Raw genomic sequence first — 27,040 nt, 5'->3', positions numbered from 1 at the left:
TAAAATTGGATATTTAATCTTTGTTCAATGAATCATCACGAAGATGCATTTTAAATGACTAATATTTTATTTTTTCTCTTTTATAGAAACAGTGTAATTCCTCCATTTCATTCGTTATAAAATTCGCTAAGAAGCCGAATCAAAGATCAATAAAAGGAAAATTTCAATATTAATTCAAAAACTCTCGTCATTAAATATTCGTTAAATAGGCCGTTTACCCTGACGGACGTTTACCGTTTCTTACGTAAACTTCAACCACTTAATATTTCATCACATTGATGGAACTAACGCTAACACGTTCTCGATATACTACCAGTTTGCCCTCTTTTTCACTGAAAACCGTTCGCCCACCTCACCGGTGTGAATTTCCAACTTCGTCCCCCTCCGTTCTCATTGTTTAAGGTTTTACAAATTCCATGAACTGGATGCGGAGTTTCTTTAAGGTGTTTCACACATCCCGGTGTGTGTTTTCGGTGCTATTATTTGCCCAAGAATTACGAAACGAGGAGAGACACTCGCGCCTCTTCGGACGAGGAGGTGGAGGAACCTGGTTTCCGGTGAATCTCGAACCGTGTAGATGAGGAATTCTACTTGGGATCATTCGACTTTCTTTCGTTTCTTTTTTTTTTTTCCGCGACATTGGTCGATGTACGAGATTTTTCCGTTCGCATTACGTGACGTGGAACACAATGGCCACGTGTCGAGTAATATACTTTCCAAAACGATACGCAATTCTTTTTTTCTTCTTTTCCATTTCTGAATGCGTCATACGAAGGATATGACGTTCCGTTTACGAATGCAGATGTACGTACAGTCGGTCGAAAAAATCTTTGTACATGGGGGGGAGGAAAAAAAGATAGATAATGCAACGATCGAAAATCGTGAATTTTTCGAAAGGTATAAAAGGAATTTTTTGATGGAATGTCATTTTAAGAGAATGAAATGAACTTTTAAATTTCAATGATTTTCTTTTTTTTTTTTTTTTTCATATTTTTAAATATAATTTTGGAATATATTTTTAATATTTTCAATCCTTATGAAAACATAAAATCATTTCAAGTGAAAATTCATTCGTAGAATTTTATCACTAAGAAATACAATGGTTTTTTCTATATTAATAATTTAAAAAAATAGCATATTTTTAATTATATTATTTAGGAAACGAGTAATATAGAATACTCAGATTTTAAATTTTTATTTTAATGTAAAAAAAAATAATAAGCAAAATAAACGCTGAATCTTTAAGAATTAACTTTGTTTCTTCGAAAAGATTTTCCATTGAAAATAAATGATGTATAGTAAATATATATATATATACGAACTTTTATTAAAATCAAAATTAAGCAAATTTTCTTGTAAAATAGTGGCTTTCGTGACTGTACATTTGACGAAGCAGAAGTGAAGATTATTTATAGGGGAAAGGAATAAATATTTGCTGATAATGTAAAGGAGAATGATAAGATGAAATGAATTGATTCGTTGTTAGTGATCGGAATATAGATATTTTAAGGAGATTAAGAGTCTTGGGGATTAGATATTATATTATCTATATGTGTAAAAAAAAAATCTAAAGTGTAGAATTTTATTACGAAGCAAGAAATAATTGGAATGCTGACATCATTAACATTTCATGAAACGTGAGGGTTATTAAAATATCACTTTATTAGTATCAAATATAGAATTTTAGAATCAAATAAAAAATAAAATTAGAATACTGACATTATTGAGAAATATGAAAATTATTTACTTAATTAATAAAATTAAACATAGAATTTTTATTTTCAAGAACTGATTATTGAGATAAAGATATTACAGAAACATTTGAGTTACATTTTAATATATCAAAAAAAAATCAATATAAATTTATAATTTAATACTATATATTTCATCGCATTGATTGAAAGAAAAATTTATTTGGAGAGGGTTAAAAGAGTCGTCATCTCGATCTCGCGGTTGACCGCGAATCCAGTTGGAATCCTTATCTTCAGTTGGAACTCGCTGAATGTTAACTTCTGAGTATACGCGAGACACGGTATATCTTTTCCATCTAGCTCGGTAACATAGCGAGAAGGGGGTGGATGGACTTACTTGGAAAGAGCCGTGGGGGTGGGTGGAAAAGGAAGGAGAAGGAAAAACGATGAGAACGTCGAGTCCCGTCGCAAACACACTTGTCGCTCTGCTGACTAATCGTTGGTCGTCTTCTAACTCCTCTATTTCGTAATCGTGTGTCCTGGATTGGAGACATTCACGCATCCGTTCGCGAAATTTTAGAGCCGATTTTGCTATACGCGCCGCGATAAAACCGAGATAAAGTGTGATAAAGAATATCGAAGATTCAGATATTTTATAATACGTGGTTTGTAATATTCGATAACTTTGTAGAAAGTTTCTTTGGAATTTGTTTCATTTGTTCCATGAATGATTATTTATAAAATTGTTTGGTAATTTTAAATTTGGAAAATAAATAGTGAACATATTCGAGGATTTGTATTTGAATTTAAAAATATTTGATAATTGAAGAGTTTTAAAGGAAGCAGTCGATATATATTATTTTTATACTGAAATTTTGAATTTAATGCAAATTGGATCGAGTTGATGATCAAAATTTCGAAGAATACAAAGAAGAAAATCAAAGAAGGGAAATTATTCAATTGCAACAAATCTATTGAAAATCCTCAGTGTTAAATCTTGAAAAAATATTGTTTTACATTATTTTGCATTACGTTAGATTTGATCTATTTCGTGAACGTGTTTATGGGGAATGTTCTCGCATTCGTTCGCGAAATTTAAGAACTGATTTCGCTAGCATTATAGAAACCGAGCATGGAGTGTGATAAAGAATGTCGAAAACCCTGATATTTTATAAAAATATATTAATAAGAGGTCTTGATGAAATACTTTTTGAAAGCTGTGTTTAAATCTTAAAAATATTTGATGCTGATACCAATAATAAATATTAATATTTAGTATTTCGAATGAAATGTTAATCAACATCAAATTATACTTTTCAATGAAAAATTTATTAACTGTTAAATTCTGAATAATTTTAGAATCGATCATTTCATATGCAAACATCTAATATTATTTATTTAATGAATCTCTAATATTACTTTTCTGACGTCTTTGCATTTATTACATCTCGTTCGTGTTTAATTAATCGATTGGGTATTGAAATATATCAAATTCATTCTTTACAATACTTTAAATCCTTCAAATCTTTCAATAAACTTCAATTTTTAATTTTCCATTCTAGAAAAAATATAAAAAAAAATATCCAATTATGCGCAAAGTTCGCTCGAAGTTGATCAAAAATTGAAATTGTCTGACAATATTGAATTTCAACGTTTTTGTTTTTTTGCAAAAGCTCTCGTCTACGTTCGATTAATTACATTTCACATGGAAAACGTTTCGTTGTCGGTTATATTTAATCGAATATAAAATTGAACGAAACGATGTATAATAATCGCGAATCCCACGCAGCACGAGGATAAAAAAAAAAAGAAGACTTACCGTTTTGAAATATACAATCGTTTAAGAAGTTGGCGTGTTGATGCAACGAAAAAATTCAGGAATGAGAAGAGCGTAAAGATTCGTTTTTTACGACTCGATTCATCAGAGACGATAGAAAGAACATTGCGGAGATGACGCAATTTAGTGACCAACATTTATTACAATTATTCAGTGAACCTTAAACCGCTATTGTGACGTTCACGATCGAAACAATTTGTACACAGTGTTTTATGTTTCGAGGATTCGAGGACTTTGAAATTGTTACTTGAGACTTTGATTGAAAATAATCTGCATTATATAATGTTATGGAAAAAATGTAGAATGTAAAAATAGCGGATAAAAAATATATAAATAAGAAAAGAATATTTTATTGCATTTATAATAAGTATAAATTGGATATTTTTTTTTTTTTTTTTTTTTTTTTTTACAGAGAATATATTACGAAACGTTCATTTTTATATTGAAATTAAGATAAGTTGTATATATTTATTTTCTAATATAAGAAATTTACGTCAAATTAGATACCATTATTCAATTTGAAAAAGATTAATTAGCGGAAGAATAAAAAAAAAAGGCTTTTGATATATCTTCTTACGAAATTAATACGTAAGTGGTCATAAAATATAATACTCGTTGCACATATACAAGACAGAAAAATTAATTTTAAAAATCCATGAATTTATATTAATTGATATACATTTCCACAATTTTTTTAACATTGTACTTTGGTATTCGTTAATTTAATTTTCTATATCGATTAATTTCCAAATAATAATAATAATTCAATACAGACTTCGAAAAGTTAAACAAAATATTTATTATAATTGAGGAATTTTAAGTATATTCGTTGTAAGTTAGGATCAGCAATAATCAATAATTAATTTAATCAATTTTACTTCTAATAAATCGATAAACAATTAAGAACAGGATAATTAAAATTTTTAAAAATTAATTATAAAAATGTACGATAGAAAAAGATAGAAAAAAGAATTAGAATTATGTTGTTGAAATAGTTACGAAAAAAATTGGCCATATCTTCCTTTATTAGTAATTATATGTCAAAAAAGAAAAAAAAAATAAAATAAAATAGTCGTCGTAATACAAAGTATAATCGTCGTCGCACAACTAACAAATTAATATTCTTCGAAATGTCACTGATTAAAATTCAGACACTCTGTAACATGAATGGTGGCCATCGTTGAGTTATGTCACTAGCATCGCGCGACATTATTACATCCGTACCGGTACAGGTACAATGTACTTACCTGGCGGAGTATTAGAGGCAATGCATGTTAACCTGAAATACTGCACACATATGCACGCAATAAAGATAGGCGCTAAGTCTATTTCATAACGTAGCGAAACTTGATAATTCGCGAGACGATTTGTACTGTGGTGTCCTCTTTAAAAATTGACCTTTTTCCCCGCTAGAATTGCCAAGAATTTTGTCATAAGAACGACATATTTCTCTTATTCCTTATATGTGCATTAGATGATTCAAATTTGTATTGTAATACTTATATTTTTTTTTATATAATTAGAAATTACGAAATTACTAATTATTATGTTATATATTTTGAAAATATTCCTTTTTTCTTTCTTTCAATTCTTTTTCAATATTTTTAATATTATAGATGATTTTGTAAAATTTTCTAAAATCGTTATTTCCTTTAATTTCACGACTAAATATTGCCGATCTTTTAACAATTCGTAAATGCCATTCTTTTCCCTCAACTTTAATCCTAAAAAAATATCACTTTCATTTTCTCATATTTGGCAATAATGATCTTTATTTATTTTCCAAAATAGTATTTGAAAAAATAAAAATAAATACACGATATTAAATCGAAGAAGTTTCACGCTACTGTCATGATTCAATCATCGCCGTAATTTCAGAAAATCCTAAATGTTAAACAAGTTTTACAACGTATCGATACAAGAATTCCTTGACCACTATGCTCATGTACTTACACACACGGGCAACATTTTAATTAAAGAGCTTAATGCAACACGATCGATTCTCAAAAGCAGAGCAGTTTCAGCGATGTAGGTCTTTGCCGTTATCCATTGTTTCCAGTGGATACAATACGCCTCTTCGCTGATACCTTTCAATTTTGAAAATTATATCGCTTTATCGACTCGTGTTTTTACACACGTGCACCTCGTTATATAACACAATTAACCTACATACAACGCATGCAACAAGGAGCGACAAATTTTACGGTGCTCTGAAGGGACATTAGTCGGAAACACATTATTCATAATCAGATTATGCGGATGTTTATGTAAATTCGTATTTTGATGGGCGCAAAAAATACAATAGAACCCAAAAGTAAAAACGTATTGCCTATTTTCATACGAAGCTTATTCATATGAAACTATTCATCGTAGAAAATAATTTTATAGAACAACTTTAAGAAGATATATGATCTAGACAATAATTATTGATTTTTTTAATTATCATTAATGATCTGAACATTTAAAATGTGAAAATAATTTATTTGCACATGTTTTCATTTAAAAAAATATCGAATTTATTTAGTGAGCAAATAGTTGACAACAAACTAACAAATTCAAGCATCGTTTTAAGATAAATATTCCTTCCCTAAATTATTTTTTCGCTCCTACGTTTCACGTTGGCGCGCGTTCATTGTGCTAATTCGTTCGACTGTTTGCCTTTTCCCTTTTCATCGTGCACACAGATATACACGGTATGTAGGAGTAATTTTTCAAGGGGAAAGTAACAACCCGCATTGTGTGTCGTATAAATTCTCTTCATTTTGCAATCTGCTTTATGCTTATCCTTTCAATTTCAGCGATTTCACGCTTTTTACCGAGTCCCGTGGTAAATTTTCTTCTTCTTTTTTTTTCTTTTTCTTTTTTTCTTTTTTTTTTTTTTTTTTAATAATTCTCTCTACCACGTTGTTGCTTCGAATAGACAAAGCGCTCTCCTTGAAAAATTTTACATAAATTTTCTTTTTTTAATAAATTATAATATTATCTTTTAAAATGATTTTTAATATCCAAGATTACACGGTATTTAACTTATATCATCTTTTTATTTATTATAGTTATGAAATAATATTTTAATAATAATATTTTAATAATTTGTAATTCGTATAAAAGAAGATAAAAAGATAAAGATAAAAAGAAAGAGAAAATACATTTATATGTACTCGTTTAACTTATATCGTTTAAAATATCTTCAAATTAAAATTTAATATTCTGAATATCTGAATTCTTTATCGTTTTTTATTTTTACGATTTATTTCGACGAGAAAAATGTTATTAAATATTCAAACATCCTTTGAATTACGATCGTGAAGATAATGCGGAAAGTTTTCACCATCAATCCGTTTTCTTCTTTTACTTGAAACTTTTAACTGACATTGGTGGAAAGCGAAAATTGATCGTCAAGATAAATAGACAAGAGATTAAAGGATCGAATTACAAAGTTTCCAATTCAATTTACTCCGTTCGCGATCAAATTCATCAAAATCAAACTCGACACTCGCTTGACACTCGCACTTAATAACTTTCTTCTGTACAAAAACGATTTGGAACATAGAAAGATAGATATTAACGTTTCTTTCCTAAATTTTCTTTTAGAAATTCGAATATGAAAATTATTTTAAACCAAAATATTCGATCTTAAAGCTATCAGAACATTCGGATCGACTTATACACGTTCCACATAGCATCAAAATTGATCTCAAAATTCCTTTTACAATTTTTTTCTAACTATAATAATTTTCTAATATTTTAAAAATAATATTTCTCCAAAAGAAATCGCAGAAAGTTACGAGCAATTTCGGTGTCACTTCCAAAGGTGAACGTAAGACGAAAAATCCGAAAAAATCCGATCCACGCTTGTATCGAAAAGTTTCCAAAGAAATCTGTGTTTCTATGAAATGACAAGCAATTTCGCGCCGACTACAAAGTCGAAACGCAGAATTCGAACGGTCAAATAGCGAGACACCTCGCGTTGGTTGGCAATTATATCGAACAAAAACGGGAGAAAATGGGAAAGAAAGGGAATTACCATCAGAACAGGCGGACAAGTAGCGCAAGGAGGTCACGATAAGAAGCGGGTATAACCAAAGGTTCCCCCGTTTCCCTCCACCTAGATACGTCACTCCAGGTATCAGGAATAACGAACGTTCGAGCATTCAGCCACTCGGTGCATTGTTCGCACTGCAAATATTAGCTGCGGTCTCGAGTGCGGCTCGGGATATTTCTATCTGCTGGTGGTCTCTCCCGTAAATTTACCGTATAATCTACGTTTCCTTCCTTTGAAATGTAAGATTGCACGCGATTACGATCAGGGCACGTTTCATTTACTTTTGTGTCAAGGGGGAGAGGGAAAGTGAGGAATAAATTATTTTCGTATTACTTTGATTTTAATTTTTTTGAGACTAATAGGATGATAAGGAAATAAATTATAAGAAATCGAAGAAAACTAAGTGGGAAGAGAAAGGGGAAATTAAATTATTTTCGTATGATTTTGAAACTAATAGGATAATATTCGAAAAAGAATCATTTATATTTTTGAATACATAATAGATGAGAAGTTCACAGATATATATCTGAAATGAGATAATCATATCGAATTTATATAAAAAAATAAAAATAAAAATTATTATTTAATTATTGCTGTAAGTAAGATTTTGAAAATGATTCCAAAAAAAGAAAATTGAAGATAATCGATATGCTGTAAAATTTTAATTATTTTGTGAATGCCACAAGATTAATGAGATTGAAAATCACTGATCCGTATCAGTATTTCCCAACTGATGAGAATATCTTCAAGTATGTAGCTGTGAAAGTTTTATTAAAATTTTACTTGACATAAAAATTACATAATAATTAAATCTCATCAATCAATACTCATAATCAAAATGTGTTATCATTTCAAAAAATTACGATATGCTGTAAAAATATAATATAACTAATTTTAAAAATTGGTAAAAATTGATTTATATTTATAAACAATTTTATTTGAATGTTTATAAGTTTCGTAGAGAGTGAAAATTGTGAAAGGAATTTAACTATATTAATAATATAATTTCTCGTTTAATCGCTCATAATACTCAACTATTCTATCTATCAATTAAAATAATCCACTTGATGTTAACATTCACCTAACTCGAAGCCCGCACAAGACATAATTGCCTCTTCAATGGCAATCGATGAATGCAATTTCTAACCCCGACCTGTATTTTACTTCAATCACGCTATAACCAAAGACGATCAGTTCAGTATTAATTAATTGTACAATTTAATTTTCAATCAGATTCGTTTATGATTGACGAACCAATGCTTGATAAACATTTCGAAATAATATAATATTGGCAAAATGTAAAAATTTTAATGCGAACAATAAATAAATTTCGATGCGGGAAATATGATATTTACACAGACTATCGTGTTTATTTTATTTTCACAATTACAAAATAATTCACTTGTTTTTATAAATTTATCTTTTTTTTTACATATAATTAAATAAATAATATTCGAATAAAAATTTGCTTCGTCTAATGAATATTCGTTTAATATTGTCAAAGCTATCAAATTTTACAACAAATTTTACATTTTTTGTTCTTATAATTAATAAAACGTGTTGATTCTTTTATCACTTAATTAGTTTTTATGTAATAATATTAATAAATATTAACATTTTCTAATTGTCATCACTTATAAAATATGGATAATCTGTTCATATTATGTGCATCTATATATTTTCATACTTTAGATAAAATTTTTTAAATATCCTCGATCTATCAACTCTGACTAATTTTTAATTCGCTTAGAGACACTTTCGACATCTAACTAAAAGAATCGAACTATCCTTTCTAACGATTAATTTTTATTTGTCAATCAAGTGAAGAATAATTCGTGATGTAATAGAGCTAGCGTAAATCAGAGATAGAACGAACGTTTGTTAGGCACATCACAAATGAAGAGCAGAGGATTCGAACGAGGCGTGCAATTAACGAAATCTCTCGTCCCAGAAATGGTATTGATATACGTGAGATGAAACGAAAGCGTATGTAAACGGGCAATCGCTGATTGCATATAATTGTTCCGTGTGCCACACGATTACGCGTAATCCCGTGCATGTTACAAAATGTATTTATTACGTGATTCTCGCGCAAGAAATGCGGTTAATAATTACATCCAATCACAAATGATGAGGATAATTATTAAGAGTGCGGTTGACCAAATCGATAAAAATTACGAGGAAGATTTTTTTTTTATTTCTGTAACTATTAAAGATACGAAGAAGCTGCTTTTAACAAAATTAATGTTGATTTTTAATGAAATGTTTTATTTTTATTACACAACTTTCACTATCAGTCTTTAATTTTATTTTATTGCATAAATATTAAAAATAAATGGATACTGTTCAATCATAATTCTATAGTATATTCTTTTGGTAGATTTCAGATTTTTTTTTTTTTTGCATATTTTCATATTATTTTTGTAAAATTAATCTTATAATTATCAATAATATTCATAATTAATACTTATTACAATTATTATTATTTATTATAATCCTTATTTTTGATTTTACCTAATTTATTCTTTATTACTAAAATATCGTGAATATTATTATCAAATATTAATTGGTAGAATTTGAATAATTATAGTTTGCATTATAATGTGATTTTGTAATATAATATAAAATGGTCTGATCTTTTAAAACTTCGACGACATCCTGACACTTTGCTTCATAAATTTTTTTTTTTTTTTTGAATGAAGGAATATGATTATTCATTTGCATATCTATCTTTTATCTTATGTTATCCTCCATGTATTAAATTAAATTTACAATCACAAAGACTCGACAATATCGAATTGCGTAGCATGTGTCTCGCTTGAGTTTCGTTTAATTTTGTCCACGTTGCTTATAGTCGAGAAATAACAACGAAAAGATATTCGATCATCAATTGAAAACATAATATAGTTTCTAGCTGAGACACGCGTCCACCAACAGTTTTCATAACTGTCGATTCTCGTCTCTCGATGTTTGATCGTCCATCCGATCGAATATACAGGATGAGTCAGATATATGTGTATGATAATATTTCAGAAAGTAAATCTACGCATTGAAATAAATAAAAATTTTCATGTGTCGTTCATTTGCTGAAATAATCGTATAATTAAAAGATATATAATTTTAGAGAAAATTATTTTCAATGTTTTAAATTAATTACAACAAATGAGCGATATGTTCTGTACATTTTTATTTTCCAGATGATTAAAGAAAATACTCAATAGTCAATAAATTTAAACAAATGCTATTATATATCTCCTTGTATGGAATTAACATCAAAAGATCTACTTCGCTTTATCCAAGGAGAACATCTTTGCAAAGATAGTCGCACAATAAAGGACGTATATTAATGTATAAAACGTAGTTTATACGTCAGTACAAAGCAATCTTAATAATTGTCTTATTAACTCGAAAATTAAATTATATAATGTATAGAACGTAAGTATATTTTATATTTTTTTATTTAAAATGTAAATTCATCCCTTGAAATGTTGACGTGTATCTTCGAATGATTACATAAAATTTTGCATGATGGTGGAAAAAAGCCGCCAATGACAAAGAAATTCCATATCATTGAAACAAAACATATGGACACGTACAAACGATGTGACGCAAGTTTTATTACAGTCTGTGTTGACATAGCTCTCGCATTAGAATATCGAGTAGCATCTGCACGAATTTATAAAACGTCGCAGATCGACCGCCTTCTTCATCGCGAGTTCCCCATTCGAAAATTATATCGAAGATGGAAATATTGAAAGATCTGATCGATCGGAGTTAAGCGATATCTGGTCACATCCTTCGATTGATTTTTGTTCGTGATGATAACGTTCTTTGATGTGGACAAGAAATGTTTTGACTCGAAGTAAAAAATATTATATTATTCTTTTCAAGTTTTAAAATAATTTTTCCGCAAGACAAGAGTATGATATAGTTGGAAAGATTAATTATCTATCTTCTATCGATCTCTACTATCAATTTTTTGAAGGGAACGAATTATATTTGCTATGAGACATTGAAATATATTATTTAGTAGAGATTAAAGTAAGGTACGTTTCTACCAGCAAGCTGATAGAAACTTCCTTTCCCACGGTTGTTATCAGTAACTAACAGCATTTAGTTTCAGGATGTCTCTTCGATAAGGTGACACAGTTACACACGAATCATTCAGAAATAGGATTATTCGAGGTAATCGTGTTCTTATTATTGAATAAATATTCAGTGTATAGAAAAAATTTAATATAAATTTAATCCTGATCGATTGAATATAACTTGGATCTTCTATAAATTGAATATTATTTATCTTCTCTTAAAATTCTTTTCTTGTTAAATTGTTAAACTGTTTGAGGATTATAAATTAAATTTTAAAAATATCGTATAAGAAACTTGAATAGATCTTGTTCACAATGTTGTATGTATCATTTTTCTATTTTTTTCTTTTTTCTTTTTTTTTTTTTATTAAGTATCAATTACTAATTAAAACTTTTTAGTGTTGAAGAGAAAAGAAATAAATACTATTTGTAGAATGGATTAGAATACACGTGTCCTTGCTACACGTGATTCACTTGGAGTGCGGTGATCAATATACATTTAATGGTGCTCGAATGACTCGTCACCATGTTTGAAGTTCCGTGACGTCATTTATCTGTACAAGATTATAATTACTGTTTAGAGACCTCGAAGTTACATCCACAATCCATATAAAACAAGGTTTCATTTTCCACATTGGATATCTTCACTTATAATCCTTCGATCCACGATCTTGACTTATTTCCACTTATGCTCGATAGATACTTATTAAGATTATGATAGATCGAGAAACATATAAGGAAAAGATGTATAATTTCAACTATGTATTATAATTATATGTAGTATGTAAGTCTTATTTTTAACGTTTCTAATTAAAAAAAATAGAATTAATAATTCATTAAACTCGACTTCTATCTACAATAAATAAAAAAAATTGAATTAATTTTTATTTTAATCATGATAAGTAAATTTTTAGGCTGTAAAAACGATTTTTCTTTTTGTAAAATTCAATCAATTTCTTAAGAAAATATATATTTTATTAGTTAAAGATATTTATGAGATATTATTAGTCTTATGATTTTATTCTTTTATTTTATTGAAAGTATGTTATAATAATATATATAATTTTAAGTAATAATTATTAGATTTTCTAAATCATATGGTATTAAAATAAAATACACTTGTTACAAAATAAATTTTAAGTGATCAGTTTAATTCATTATTTCTTCAATTTATTATTTAAAGTGTCACGTAAATATTAATTTTAGCTTGAATTAGGAAATTCAATAAACGTTAAAACGAAAATAACATTGCAAATAAAGCTCATAAATGATATCTGTTGTATGATATAATCAGTTTATTCCTTATCATCCTATAATATTTATCCAAAATTATATTATTATATCTTTGATATAGCGAACAGTGAAAATTGTCATTCTTAAAATTAAGATCAATTTTTTCAATTCGATATATATTTTCAAAATTCAATATTTATAGAACCTTAAATTTGTACAAGAAAATTAATCTATTTATAAATTATAGAAATTATATGAAGTTTATTTATTTATTTTTTTTTCTTTAAAGAATTAGAATTTTTCTTTAAAGAAGTATTAATACAATTATTAATACAATCATAACTAAATAATATAAAATTATAGAAAATTAAAATTATATTTTCATATTTTTGTAATATCATTTGTAAAATGTAATAAAATCAAGAGGAAAGTACATGATTTATTTTTATCTAAATCTTATTGCAATCATTCAAATAATTGCACACTGCACACGTTATCTCATAACGTCTCATAAGCCTAAGCAAAAACGGAAAATTTATTGAATGATAATCACATAAAAGTAAAAAGATATTTAATCAAAAATTCCATTTTCTTATCCGAAAAGGTGTGGCACTTGCAACAAACTTATTACTGATAATTTCTTTTTGTCGTATTTATCTATTGAGATAAATTATTTAGAGAATTATTTCTATTGAATTTTTATTATTAATTCTAATATTCGAAATAATATATATCTCTTTTTTCACAAAAATTGCATAGATCTTATAACTACAAAATATTCAAAATTTCTTTTTGTATTTTTTTATTGATAGTTATATTTACAATTTATATTTTATTACTTATAGTTATTAATATTTGCAATAACTTGACCTTGTTTTATTTATCTTTTCTAATAAAATTTCATATCTCTTTTTTCTAATAAAAGTTTTTATTATTCAAATAATCATAGATAATAATAAATATCTATCTTATATATATATATATATATATATATATTTGTTCTTCATATCTAAATAATATAATTATGTAATGTATTATAACAAAAATAATAAAAATAATATATTATTATGTGATATATATATATATATATATTTTGAATATATTTCTACTCATTCATTTATTTAAATAATAATAATTTTTAATTATGAAAGGCAAATTATGATTTTAGTTTCAAAAATAAAGTGTTTTACTAGTGCTTAGCGCAGACTGTTTTAAAATAATTAACGCCAATTTTATTACAAGGTGATTTCACAATCTTCGAAATCCTTCAAATAATTAAGAATAGAGACGTTATTTTTTTATTTTTTTTAAATTCGCTAATTAATAGATTATATTTATGAAATTCTGCTTTAAAAAATTTATAGCCATTTCATCAGCTTTCTTTATCTTTTAATATCAATAAACAACTTAAAAAACACATGCATCTATAAATCTATGTCATTGTGTCTACACATTCATAATCTGCATCAAAGGTTGATAAAACGATAGATAAAACATTTTTTTTTTTTTTGAAACGTATAAAGGAAATAGATATTGACCACTATGTTGGAAAACAGAAAATTATTATCACTATTTCATCATAAATGATTTACTATGAGCAAAAAATTGTTAGTTTTTTTTTTCTTTTTTTTTTAAGTGATAGATATGAAAAATAAAATTTTTAAGTAAATTAAGTAATTATTTAATTTTAAATAAATTAAGTTTATTTATTTATTCATTTATTTTTTATAAGTCTTTGTATGAGTTTAATGATGAACATATGGACATATAATAAATTTTTTGTTGATTCAATTTTATAATAAAAATATATTGTAGAAATCAAATATCAGAAATTTGATGATATTGAAAAATATTGAAATTGTAACGAAATACTGGAAATTGCTGTTCCAATATATATTTCCATGTATTTCCATATATAATTAAACGCTTGTCTCCATGAATTAAAATTAAAATAGAATTTAATACAATAATAAATTAAAGTCTAATTAAAATATCTATATTATTCACATATAATAATTTTTTATTTACTCCTGATTTTTTGGTTTTAAAAATAATATTTCCATTTCGATAAATAGAAAAAATTTTAACAACATAAGAATTTTTTTTAATATTAAAAGAAATACAATCAACTTCCTATCTTATCATTTCATTATTCTCTCTAATCTAATAAAAGAATTCTTTTATTTATATATTTTTTTTATTTTATCTCATTTTTGATCTATAATCAATTTGATTCGTGTGCAAAATACTCGATAAAAACTTGTTGTCTCTTCAATTAATTCAATCAAATTGTAATTTCGATTATAATTTCGGTGATCTTATAATTTCCCGTAATGCAAGGTAAATACCATAAAATCGTATCGAGATATCATTTCCCTCATTTTCATTTCCCGAATAATACATGCACCATCTTTTTGCAAAAATAATTTCACAAATCTGATATTCATATAATCATAAATATAATCATAAATATGTGTGAAGTAAATTAACACGTCTCTTAATGTTATACGCTCTTTTGAAAAAGATTAATGTTTTACCATGATAATAATAAATGAAAAATATATCAATCATGGAATTGAACGAGCCCTTAGTTCGATGCATAAATTATGTTGCATTTTTCTTTTTTTTTTTTCCAAACGACCCTGGGATCTTCTCCCCGTCAATCTTAACATATCGTATGTTCAAGATGAAGTAAATGTATAAACAGACCGTAATGGAAGAAAAAAAAAAAAAAAAAAGGAAAAAAAAGAAAAGGAAACTTTTGTCGTGTAAGATTGTATGCAAGTCAAACGATGCATTATTCCTTGACCTGACCTAACGGAGACTCCTTTCATATTCATTAGAGTTGCGCTCCCCTTTGGGCACGAGGCGCCTGCATGTTTGTAAGAATACAATGTTTCAGCCCAACTTTTTTTTTTTTTTCACGCAACTGCTTTTTTCTGACATATTTTGTCCTGGTTATTTTTAAAAATAGGCGCGTTCTTTTTTTTTTTTTATTATATCACCTGTCGATTCGTATCTCGAAGAATATTATTTTTAAACAAGATAATAAAATTGCGATAATCGGTAATTGGTATGAGAATGATGATATATACACGAGATCATGTTGATATAAAATGAGAAAATTATATTTCTTTCTATTAAAGATCGAATCAAAATTTAAGAAGAAAAGAATTATATTTTCTTCTTCTTCTTCTTCTNTTTTTTTTTTTTTTTTTTTTCTTTAATAAATAATAGCAAAACTTTTAGAATTCAAATTAATTAGGGAAACACACAATCGTTTAAGAAGATTGATGTATTACAAGATTATGCAACAATTTTACATTTTCACATTATTGGAAAAAGGGAAATTGAAAATTATTTAAATTATTTTTTCCTGTCCACGCTAAAATCGGGGTTATATTCCGGGGGCAAAAGGACTGTTTATCGCGGGCAGGATCGATTTAAAAAAATATCAGTCGGAGGCAGGCAAGACAGATGCATAACGCGCGTGCATCGATTACCATTTCGACAGTGTGCATCGAAAGCTTTTCAGTATCAGTCGCATATCTGAGAGGGTCGTATGAATAATATGCAACGATGCGACACCAAACTCTTCCAACATATGCATCGACGAATTGATTTTTGTTTATTCAAATTACTTCACAAAAAAAGATAAGAAAAATCATTGAAATATTCCGTCTTCTTGCGTATCAATCTTTGGAAAATTTAAAAAATATAACTAAATACGTATGATTATAATTTACATAATAATAATTAATAATTTTTCATTGAATATTATAATTTTTTCTTTATATTGAATCGATTTTCCAAAGATGTGTTAGATACACGTTATATGATTCTTCAACGTTAACATTGTGGAAAAATTACAACTCATTAAATTAATTACTTTGTACGAGCTCTTTTTTTCAAAAACTATAACAAGAATATACAGAGCGTTAATATTCATAAAATATTGAGAGAATCGATTTTAAAGGTTAAAACAATCACTAAAGCAATTATTATAATTAATTGCAAGCAATTCAAGTTTGCTTTAGATAAAGCGAGACAAAAGACGGAATAAGATGGCGCTGTGACGAAGATATAATTATCTCGCTCTATCTCATTTCATCTAATGCATACTTCAATTGCTTTATAATCTTATAAATAAATTTCAATCGATATTTTTGCACGCTAACGTTTGTGTTCGATTTGGTCTCTAGATCAATTCTCCAAAAATATTCTATGAATTATCATCAACACCCCATATACAATACATTTTTGCCTAACTTTTGCGCTATTCTTTTTAATATGGTGGCAAAGAAGAAAACGATTTGTTTGGAATAGACTTTTAGATGAAATGACTTTTAGATGAAAGAACTTTGGGCAGCATAAAGCCCGGTCGAAAGATGAATCTTTGCTTCCCCTGTCGAGATGGGAGAAACTTATGGTAGGTTAAAAACCTATTTGTAGTCTTTTGTCAGGGTTATGCGTGGACACAATGACAACCCATTGAATAATTTGTATAGAATTATGGTAATGCATGACGAAGGACTTTCGAATCAATTGACAAGCTATTTCTCTCTATTGACTCTTGACCAAAGGAATTTCCACGTTTTTTGAAACAATTCTTACGAGTGTCCCTGTAAATTTTTTCACAATAATCTGTTTTACAATTTAAATTGGATGTGGCGTTCATTAACGAGGCATTGTAAGTTTTGAGACAATTGTTTTTCCCTTCTTCTCAAACGAGTTATAGTTCAACGCATTATAAACTTTCGTGACTCACTTTTGAATTATTTTTCTATTCATGAAGTTATTGTAAATTATTAAATCTGACTTTATTAAATTATTTCTGTATGGTTTATGCTATTTAGGTTTAAAATTATTCAATCATCTGATATTTCTTCGTGTTTGAAACATATAATTATACATTATTACATATTTATTACATAGAGAACGACAGACAACGAAAGATATATACACATTATTATTCAATTATTATTAACTATTAATAGAAATAAATATAAATTCATTCGTATTTCATTTTAAACTTTTATCTTCACTTTGAATGTGACAATTATCTATCATATGGGAAATAATAAAAAAATAAATATATTTTTAAGAATAAATTATTATTATCCCTGCACTATTTACGTTTAATAAAATAATTTCACTAAACAAATTGAAAAAATTTTAAAATTTTGAAATATCTATCTCTTTTTATATATACAATGATTCATCGTAAATAAATAAATAAAAATATAAATTCAAAAGAAAAAAAGCTTTCAGTTAGCTTATCAATAACCTAGTTTCCTCGACAATTGAAAACAAATATATACACTCTTTTAACCGTCCTCATTTCAAATATAAAAATTATTAAATAGATAAAATAACAAAAAACAAAAGGCACACAAGCGAATACAACCCGTTCGTTCAACGTTCCTCGGTTCTAAACTATTTAAAGGACCCATTATATTTATATCATGAAATACAATCGAACAAACTTCGAACCGTAACAAGTTTGAAAAGAAGGGAAAAGAAAAGAAAGAAATAATAACTGAGATAAAAAGGAAACGAGATTGCAATTTATCCAACACGCGTTTTCAATAACAAATTTAATTTACCGTATCTGGCGGTGCGAATTGAATTAAATTGAGATATCCGATCGGCTTTTGCATAGATAAAAACAAGAGGCGAAATATGCATGGAACACGTGAGAGAGTACACGAGGGATTACATAATCGAGGCAATTTCTATGGAATGACAAGGCTTTTATAAGGTCTCAATTCACCGTAAAATCTTGACATCCTTTCCCGCATCGGGTGCGGGCAATTTGAAAAACCGAATGTGCCTTCAATATCGTTTTTTCTTTCTCTTCCTCAACGAGACTGATCATAATTTCGATTGCATAAGTGCGTCCATCCCCGCTCTTTTTTATTTTTTTCCCAGTTTTCTCTCTCTCTCTCTCTCTCTCTCTCTCTCTCTCTCTCTCTCTTTTTCTCTTCTCTCTTTTCGCACGAGACCATGGTCGCAACAACGTCTATGTTAGGTTGCATTGTTCATTGGCATACGAGATACTTATGTAAACTTGTGTAACAATCATAAGTTAGTAATCATATACGCTGCTTACCAGTCAGTCACATCCTGTTTCGAGTCAAAAAGTTGCAGAGAAACGTCAATGTGGCACGATTCATGTGCAGTGTTTTGACAATTGGATTGATGAATTTCTAGGATATCTACTATATATTGTATATATTTAATGATGGAAGTTAAATATCATTCATCAATGGATCCATTGTATTTACAATTAGATTAATATTAATTTTATAAAACTATCTGCATGTTTTTATTAATTATAAAAATGGAAAACTTATTTATAGTTTGGATACGTTCGTTAAATCTCGTAAAATATTTGAATTTCAAAAAGCAAATAGCTAAATTCATATATTTACAGAGTAGAAAATCGTTTCTGATTAAAATATTTATTCGAAAAGATAGTTAAAATGTATAAATTAATTACATTCACCAAAGTGCTTAATTATTTCTAAATTTTTATTTATAAGGAACCTCCTTTTAGTTTACTGAATAAACAAAAGTGTAATTCAATTTATCAATATCTTAAAGCAGATTAATCATTCATTGTCAATAATTATCATTTATTACTCAATGTATCCCTATTAAATATTTTACTTTTTACATTTGTATAAATAAAGAATATTTTGACTGAAATTAATTCCTTAAAATACATTTTATACCATACCATCGTGATTTCTTTTAAAAATATACGTTTGTTATTTTAATTTTAATTAATCGTTTAAATTTCATCATCAGAAATTTCTTAAGATCTAATTATACGATAATTTAGGGGGGGAAACTTAGTAGATTGTTTGTTGTTACATTAATAACGATACGATTTTTTAATATTTTTCTGAAATTCATAAGTTACTCGATGCAAGTTCGAAAAATGAACTCCAGTATTTTTTACGCGATATAATCGCGAGCTTCCTCTCCGATAAAAATTACTCGTATCCGACATGGCCATTGAAATGTCATGGCACGTTACGATTTGCCGATCTATTCGTCTCGATAAATAACAATATTTTTTTGTGACTAAAACACTTGTTTTTTTTGACACTTTTTTTTGTACGTGTGTGTGTCTTGCGAATTATCGCTCGTTTTCGTAAGAATTGTCACTTGAATTTTCAATCGAACCACGTGTTTGCTGATGCACCGATGCATTAATGCGTATTTTGCTTTTAAAATCAGATCATTCACAAAAGATCTTTGTGAATTTTTTTTTAATTCTATCTCTTTGATATAATCCTAGCTCCTATATAATTTTATCTTACATCGAGACATTGCATGATATGAATATATTATGAAATAATGATTAATCGTCGAAATTGTTTACAATTATGTTTATTTAGTAGAAATATAATATATATAAAATATATCGATTAAGAAATTTATAATATCTTCGATGTATATTACGTTTAATGAGATTAAAAGAGAATTATTTTGTTTTGCTAAAAAAATAAATAAAATGGATTCGGATTATTTATAATTATTATTAATATATTATATAATATTATTATATAATATATATTATAATATATAATAATTTATATATTATTTATAATTTCAATGATCTGTTCGTTGCAGAACGATAATAATCAAGATGATGAGGGCGAAGTATTTTTTTGGGATCCACCGTCCGCGAAAAATCGAAATTCGAAAAATCAGAACCACGTACGACAGTTGCAAGAACAATTGGTACAAGCCACCATGAAGATACGAGATTTAGAAGCCGAAGTTAAACGCATTCAAAAGGTAAAGTATTCTAAAATCTTATTCAACGATGCAAAAATTCTAATATTGGAACGAACAAATTTGCATTGATAATAAAAGTTTTGAAAAATTCACAAAAAAAAAAAATATAAATAAAATTTTTTCATAAATATTTTCTATTCAATTTTATTATATATTTTCAAATTAATGAGAATAAGTCTATATTAATTATTTAAAAATATATATTAATCATGATAAATAATAAATAAATTACAAGAATCGAGACAAATTGTAAGTAAATGATTAGCAACAAAAAAAATAACAGTTTAAAATACATTCTTAAAAAATTAAGAATGGCGCTACTGGCGTACATATAATATTTTCATAGCTCCCTGTCCATTTAATAATCGCATTGTCTTCTCTGTCCCACTAAACATAAATGGTATAATTACTGATGCAATTGTTTTCAGATAATTGCGTTTAATTTTAACTCGGTACCAATGTTTTACGCACATATACATGTGATAACACATGTTATTACGCATTATCTTCAATCAATATCGTATCACTACCATCTTATTGATTCAAAATATAACGCGTAACATAATCAATTTACTATTACTGTTTTTTTTTTTAAATTGCATAATAAACGAAAATGTTGACACATTTTCTATCTCGTTTTACCACTTTATTTTGTAACATTTCATACTGATATTCCATCCTAAGAAATTTTAATCCATTCCATTGTTAAAAAGAATTGAATTTTAATTTATAAATATGTTATTTTACAATTGTTATCGTAATTATTTTTTAATTTCAATTTTATATTTCATATTACGTGTATTTTTATTTACATGATTTTAATTATTATTTAATTATGGCGGATAAATATTTACAGTAAGCGACATAATTACATTCAATAACAATTTTTATTATAATAGTATTATTTATTTTTCAACATTTATGTTTCTGTTTGTAAATGATATAAACTAAATTATAGGAAGTTACTTTATACATAAAAATATACAAATATGCAAAAATGTTAAATACAATTTTTTAGCTTGAAATTATATTTTAAAGAAAACTAAGTTTGAAATAACAGACATTGAACACATTTGGTTAGAAATTGGTTGAATTTACATATATTCGAAGAATTTTCAAACTCAATTTTCTTTGGTTTAAACAAGAAAGTTATTATTTATTCTATTGTATTTTAGATTAATCTTCATTTATAAAATAACTTTGATTTATTAATTATTCGATTATTTTATTTTTATTGATTCAGAATTTAGAAAAGTATTCTTTTTTTTAAAAGTTCTTGTTCTTTGTAAATATATTTAATATATTAAATATATAACGAAGAGAAATAAAATACGCATGTGATAAAGAAAAAAATTTAAATTTGTCGTTGTAAAATTTCTAATAATTATTCATTTCAGGTTAACAATTCCTCCTTGAAAGATGAATTAACTGATGGACACCAGAAAGCAGAATTCTTGAGAGCGAAGCAGGATATGGTGAATCGTATAATACAAATGGAAGAAAAGGTATTAGAATTTGGTAAAGACAAATCGAAAGAATAATTTATTCTCTTTCGGTCGGTCGAAAAATATGTTTCGACCTTCGATATGTATTAGCATGATTAAGAAGCATTCCTAGTGAATCATTACGTTTAATCAAACAAATTTGAGATTACTAATATGTCTATGTAACAGATGGTTATACAAATAACAAATTTGAATAAAAGGATGTTATGAAATTGAATTCGACACTATAATACTTTGGATCACTTTATTTTAAACGGCACAGTAGTGTATTTAAAGACTTAAATCTGGTCAAATAAAACAAACGATCCAGCACCAAGATATTTATTATTATTAACTGTTAACACTATACTAATGATTCTTACACACTAAGAATATAACAAGTGGTAGTTAAGCACGTGCAAGTGTTTTACTAATTGTTTGCATACTTATTATGAAATAAAATCCAATACCTTTTTTTAGACACGAATTGATATTACGTTACACAGACTTTTTATAATCAAAAATCCTCTATTCTTTTCCTCAATCGATTAATCTATTCTTATAAATATTTTGTTATAAATATGGAATAGATTTCAATCGATAAAGAAGAAATAATCATATTTTTTTGATAAGAAAAAAAAATATTCTTGATCAAATGAGCATCGTAATATCGTGTGTTGATTAGAGTCGGGAAGCTGAGAGGAATACGAAACGCATGCAATCGGATGAAACGGCGTTGATCAACGATTTCCGCACGGTGCTGTCCAAATTGAACTCTCTCGAGAAGCTGGATTTAGTTCGAGGCGCGCTAAAAGCGCTGGAAACCGAAAACGAGAAATACAGCGAGGCTAATAAACAAGAGAAATCCGACTTCGACGAAAAGTTTAAGAGACCGAGCACTGTCACCCACGAATCCGTTCCGTTGAAGCCTAATTTCAGCGTGAACTCGGAGAATCACGTGAGACACGATGGATTTATCGAGGCCTCGAGCAACAGGGAAATGGAATTATACAAGAAAATCGAGGAGCTTCAAGAAGAGAATAAAAGATTGTTCACAAGTGTCGAGGAACTCGATCAGCAACACGAGGAATCGATAGGTAATGATATATAAGTCATTCACAATTATATTTTATATGGAAATTTTAATACATATATAATATCTACTTTTTTAAAGATCAAATGATTTTTTTTTTTTTTTGATAAATTTCATTAGTTTAACTTTTTAAGTTTTATTTTTAATTCTTCGATTTTACATTATGGTATTTAGATATTATTTTTTTCCAAGATGCAAATTTTAAATTTAAGAATTTTTATACAAATGCATTGCATTAAGTTTGATCTATCAATTAATACAGATTTGATTTGTGAATTAATACAATATATCGATCTAAGTGATTGATTATAACGGATATAATGTATAATAGAAAGACTAGTAATTAATTATCTTTCCATTCATTCCGTAGAGAAACTGTTATCTCTCAAGGAGGAGGTTGAAAAGAAACATCAGTGCCTTCAAAACGCTTACGAACAGCTTTACGTAGACTACAATCAGGCTCAAGATAAGGTCGTCCAATTGGAAGGTAAACTTAAGGAATCGAGCACGTTGATACGAACAGAAACTGTTCCATGTTTCGTGCAAACTAATAGTTTAGAATATGTAGATAAATGTATCCAGACAAGTGATCATCCAGAAATGGAGGAGAGTGCGGAAACGATCGAGGTGCGGGACAAGAGAATTGACTTGAATGAATTGACCAAGAGGGTGAAGGATATTTTGAAGAGTTCTTTCGTTGAGATTGAACCAGACGAGTCGATTTTCGAGACCCTGGCGAAAGAGTACATAGACGTGAAATGGAAGAAAGATGTGGTTGAGAAATGGGTATCAGAGTTGAACAGAGAGTTGAAAGGAGTCGTGGAAATGAAGGATGACCTGCAAATGGAGTGCAACATTAAACAGACTCACATCGACACGCTGTTGCAGGAGATCGAAGATTTAAAATTAAATTTACCGCCCATACCTGAGGCGAATGAGGAACGAGTCGTCTCATTGGAATTGGAAATCGAATCGTTGAACGAGGAAGTGAAACATCTTCAAGCGGAGAACTCCGTGCTGCGTAAGAAGAACTCGTTGCGAAAGAAGAACGCTGTTATACGCGGTGTCGGCCCGAACGAAACCCGATTAAAGGCTCAAGGTAGCGCGACGACCACGTCTCAAACTAGGAAACAAGGAAAATTGGAAAATATCCCGGAGGATATCGAAGACACGTTCAACACGATGGAAAGCCTGAATCGAAAGTTGCACGTGACGTTGGACGAGAACGACGAGTTACGAAGAAAGGTAGATCTGTTGGAGGGCACGGAGAAGGAGATGCAGGAGCAATTGAGGATGTCGTTGGAGAAGTGCAAAGATTTGGACGAAAATATCGAATTCATCGAGGAGTTGAAACACGATCTTGAGAATACGAGGCGAGAATTAAAAACGTCCACGTCTAACACGAGGCAATTAGAAAATACGTTGGCGCAAATTCGAGGCACGAAGGATGAGATTCAAAAGGAAAACGAGGAATTATCTCGAAGGAATGAACAATTAGAAATGGAGATCTCGCAGTGGCGTGAAAGCAATTCAGAGACGGGGAGTAACGACACGTTGAGAGATCTTCAGGAGCAATTGAACAAAACTAATCGCGAGAAAGATGATTTGGAGTATGATATATTAAACATGAGGAAAGAATTGGACGAGGCGTTCAATAGGATAGACGCGAAAGAGGATTGCATAGCGAGATTGAACCAAGAAAATGAAAGTTTAACGAAAGAGAAGAATTCCCTGTTGGAACAGTTGACTGCCATTCAAGACGATTCCAACGATAAGATAGATTTGGTGAGCACGGAAAAGTCTCTGTTGGAACAGGAAATGTCGGAATTGAGAGAACGGGTAACGAGTAAGGAGAAGATGTTGAGTGAAATTAGAGAAGAATTACGAGAGGCGGAAGAAAGGTATGCGAAATTAGAGAGTGATTATTTTTCAATGAATAAAGTGGCGGAAAAATTTCAATTGGAAAACGAAAATTTGCAAAATGAAATAAAAAAACACGAGGAATTAAAGAACGAATTTGAGATTAACCAGTTGACTGAAAAATTAAGTTCCATGCAAAATGATCATGCTCAATTGATGAACGAAGTGGAGACTTTACGTTTGAGGGAGAGGGAATTGGCAAAGTTACAAGAAAATTTTGCAACTGTCGCGGAAGAGAATAAAACTTTAAAGAGCGAATACGAAGTAATTCGGGATAATTATAAGAAATTGGAATACGACGTAGCATGTCTACAAGAGGAGAAAAAGGAATTATTGAATCGTATAAATGAAAATGCCTATGACAACGAGCAAATTGCAGCGTGTTTAGAGGAAGAGAAACGACAAAACGATGTTCTAAAAAACGAAAATGGTAAATTAATCGCGGAGATTACGGATATACGAAAGAAAATGCAAGACAATATCGAGGGTTATAAGGAATCGATTGATATGGGTAAACAAACGATAGAAAGTCTGTCTCACCTTATTAAAGAAAAAGACGAAGAAATCAATGGCCTTAAAAACGCACTTCATCTTGCTAAAAATAATGAAGAAACGTCGGATCATTTTTCGACTATAAAGAACGAAAGGGACGAACTCGTGAAACTTGTAACCGTCAAACACAATGAAAGTCTGCAATATCATGGGGAAATCCAAAGATTAACGCAACTCTTGAACGAGCAAACATCGCAGATTCAGAGTTTATTAGCAGAGAAAGATATACATTTATCTGATCTGAAGGAGAAAGATGCTCAACTTTTGTGGACGAATAACGAGTTGCAAGCAGTCCAACAGCGTTTGAGAAACGCTGAAGACTCGAGCAACGGGGCAACTTGTGGGATTGTCGAGCATTCGACTCAAACATCGGAAATTGAGATTCTCACTGAGAAGTGTAACGCGTTAGAAGCAGCTCTGATTCAAGAACAATCGAACAACAGAATGTTGCAGAATCAACTTGGCGAAAGTCAGAGCAAAGAAGCGAACGCCGCGAAAGAATTAGAAAGGCTAAGATCGCATTTGGTTGAAATGGAATCGAATTACACGGAAGATGCTCTGCTTGCTGAAGAAGGGCGAAAAGAATTGGAAGCGAAACTACAGCAGGCTGAGGAAAAGTTGAAGACCAGTTCGAATGCGTATACTTCTGCTAATATAAGAGCAAATCAACAAGTGGAAACATTGCAGCAACAAATGGTATTGATTGTTCAACAAAGGGATGATATACAAAATAAATTATCCGTTGCTGAGGACAAGATCCTATCCCAAACTGCGTCTTTGACTAATTTACAAATTGTCCTAGAACAATTCCAACGAGGTAATTCAAACAATTTCACGAGCAACATAAAATATTATAAAATATTATTGCTTATTATCGTCATTTATAACAATAATGGATGATAATTTGTATCAATAATTTTTAGATAAAGAAAAAGATATCATAGCGGCAACAGAAAGAATTCAATCTAAATTAAACGAATCTTATAAAAAAAGGGAAGAGTTAACCAATGATGTTACAAATCTTAAGGTATATTTATATAGTTATGTGTAAACGTTAAAAGTATTATTTTTCTAATACTTAATGTGAAACTATATAATTCTTTGATAATTCTTAATAGGAACAATTAGCTGAAGCTAAAGAATGTTTACAAGCGGCATCCAGATTAAGTGAGCAACTTGATAAAAAAACAGAACGTATCGAACAACTAAGCCAAGAAGGTATTCGATTCTATTATTGTTATAAAATATTATATTTGCCTGCATCTTGTTTTTTTTTTTTTTTTTTTTT

The 27,040-nt window shown here is 28.5% G+C and overlaps 1 protein-coding gene across 5 annotated transcripts in view; it reads left to right on the top strand.

The window, feature by feature from the left end:
* The window catches only part of LOC122716734 (thyroid receptor-interacting protein 11-like), a 57,764-nt gene that overhangs the window by 26,927 nt on the left and 3,797 nt on the right, over nucleotides 1-27,040 (top strand). For 4 of the 5 annotated variants that reach the window (XM_043940084.1, XM_043940086.1, XM_043940087.1 and 1 more), the window contains 6 exons: nucleotides 20,536-20,703; nucleotides 22,101-22,208; nucleotides 22,873-23,284; nucleotides 23,651-26,569; nucleotides 26,676-26,779; nucleotides 26,871-26,970. In XM_043940084.1, the coding sequence (XP_043796019.1) occupies nucleotides 20,536-20,703; nucleotides 22,101-22,208; nucleotides 22,873-23,284; nucleotides 23,651-26,569; nucleotides 26,676-26,779; nucleotides 26,871-26,970 (3,811 nt within the window). The remainder of the gene's footprint in view (nucleotides 1-20,535; nucleotides 20,704-22,100; nucleotides 22,209-22,872; nucleotides 23,285-23,650; nucleotides 26,570-26,675; nucleotides 26,780-26,870; nucleotides 26,971-27,040) is intronic. The other variant, XM_043940085.1, reaches the window with a different exon arrangement.

This window comes from Apis laboriosa, unplaced genomic scaffold, assembly GCF_014066325.1.
Source record: "Apis laboriosa isolate Shangri-la unplaced genomic scaffold, ASM1406632v1 scaffold489_cov150, whole genome shotgun sequence".
Taxonomy (NCBI): domain Eukaryota; kingdom Metazoa; phylum Arthropoda; class Insecta; order Hymenoptera; family Apidae; genus Apis; species Apis laboriosa.
Note: the sequence above shows the minus strand (reverse complement) of the source record. Positions and strands in the feature narration are given on the sequence as shown.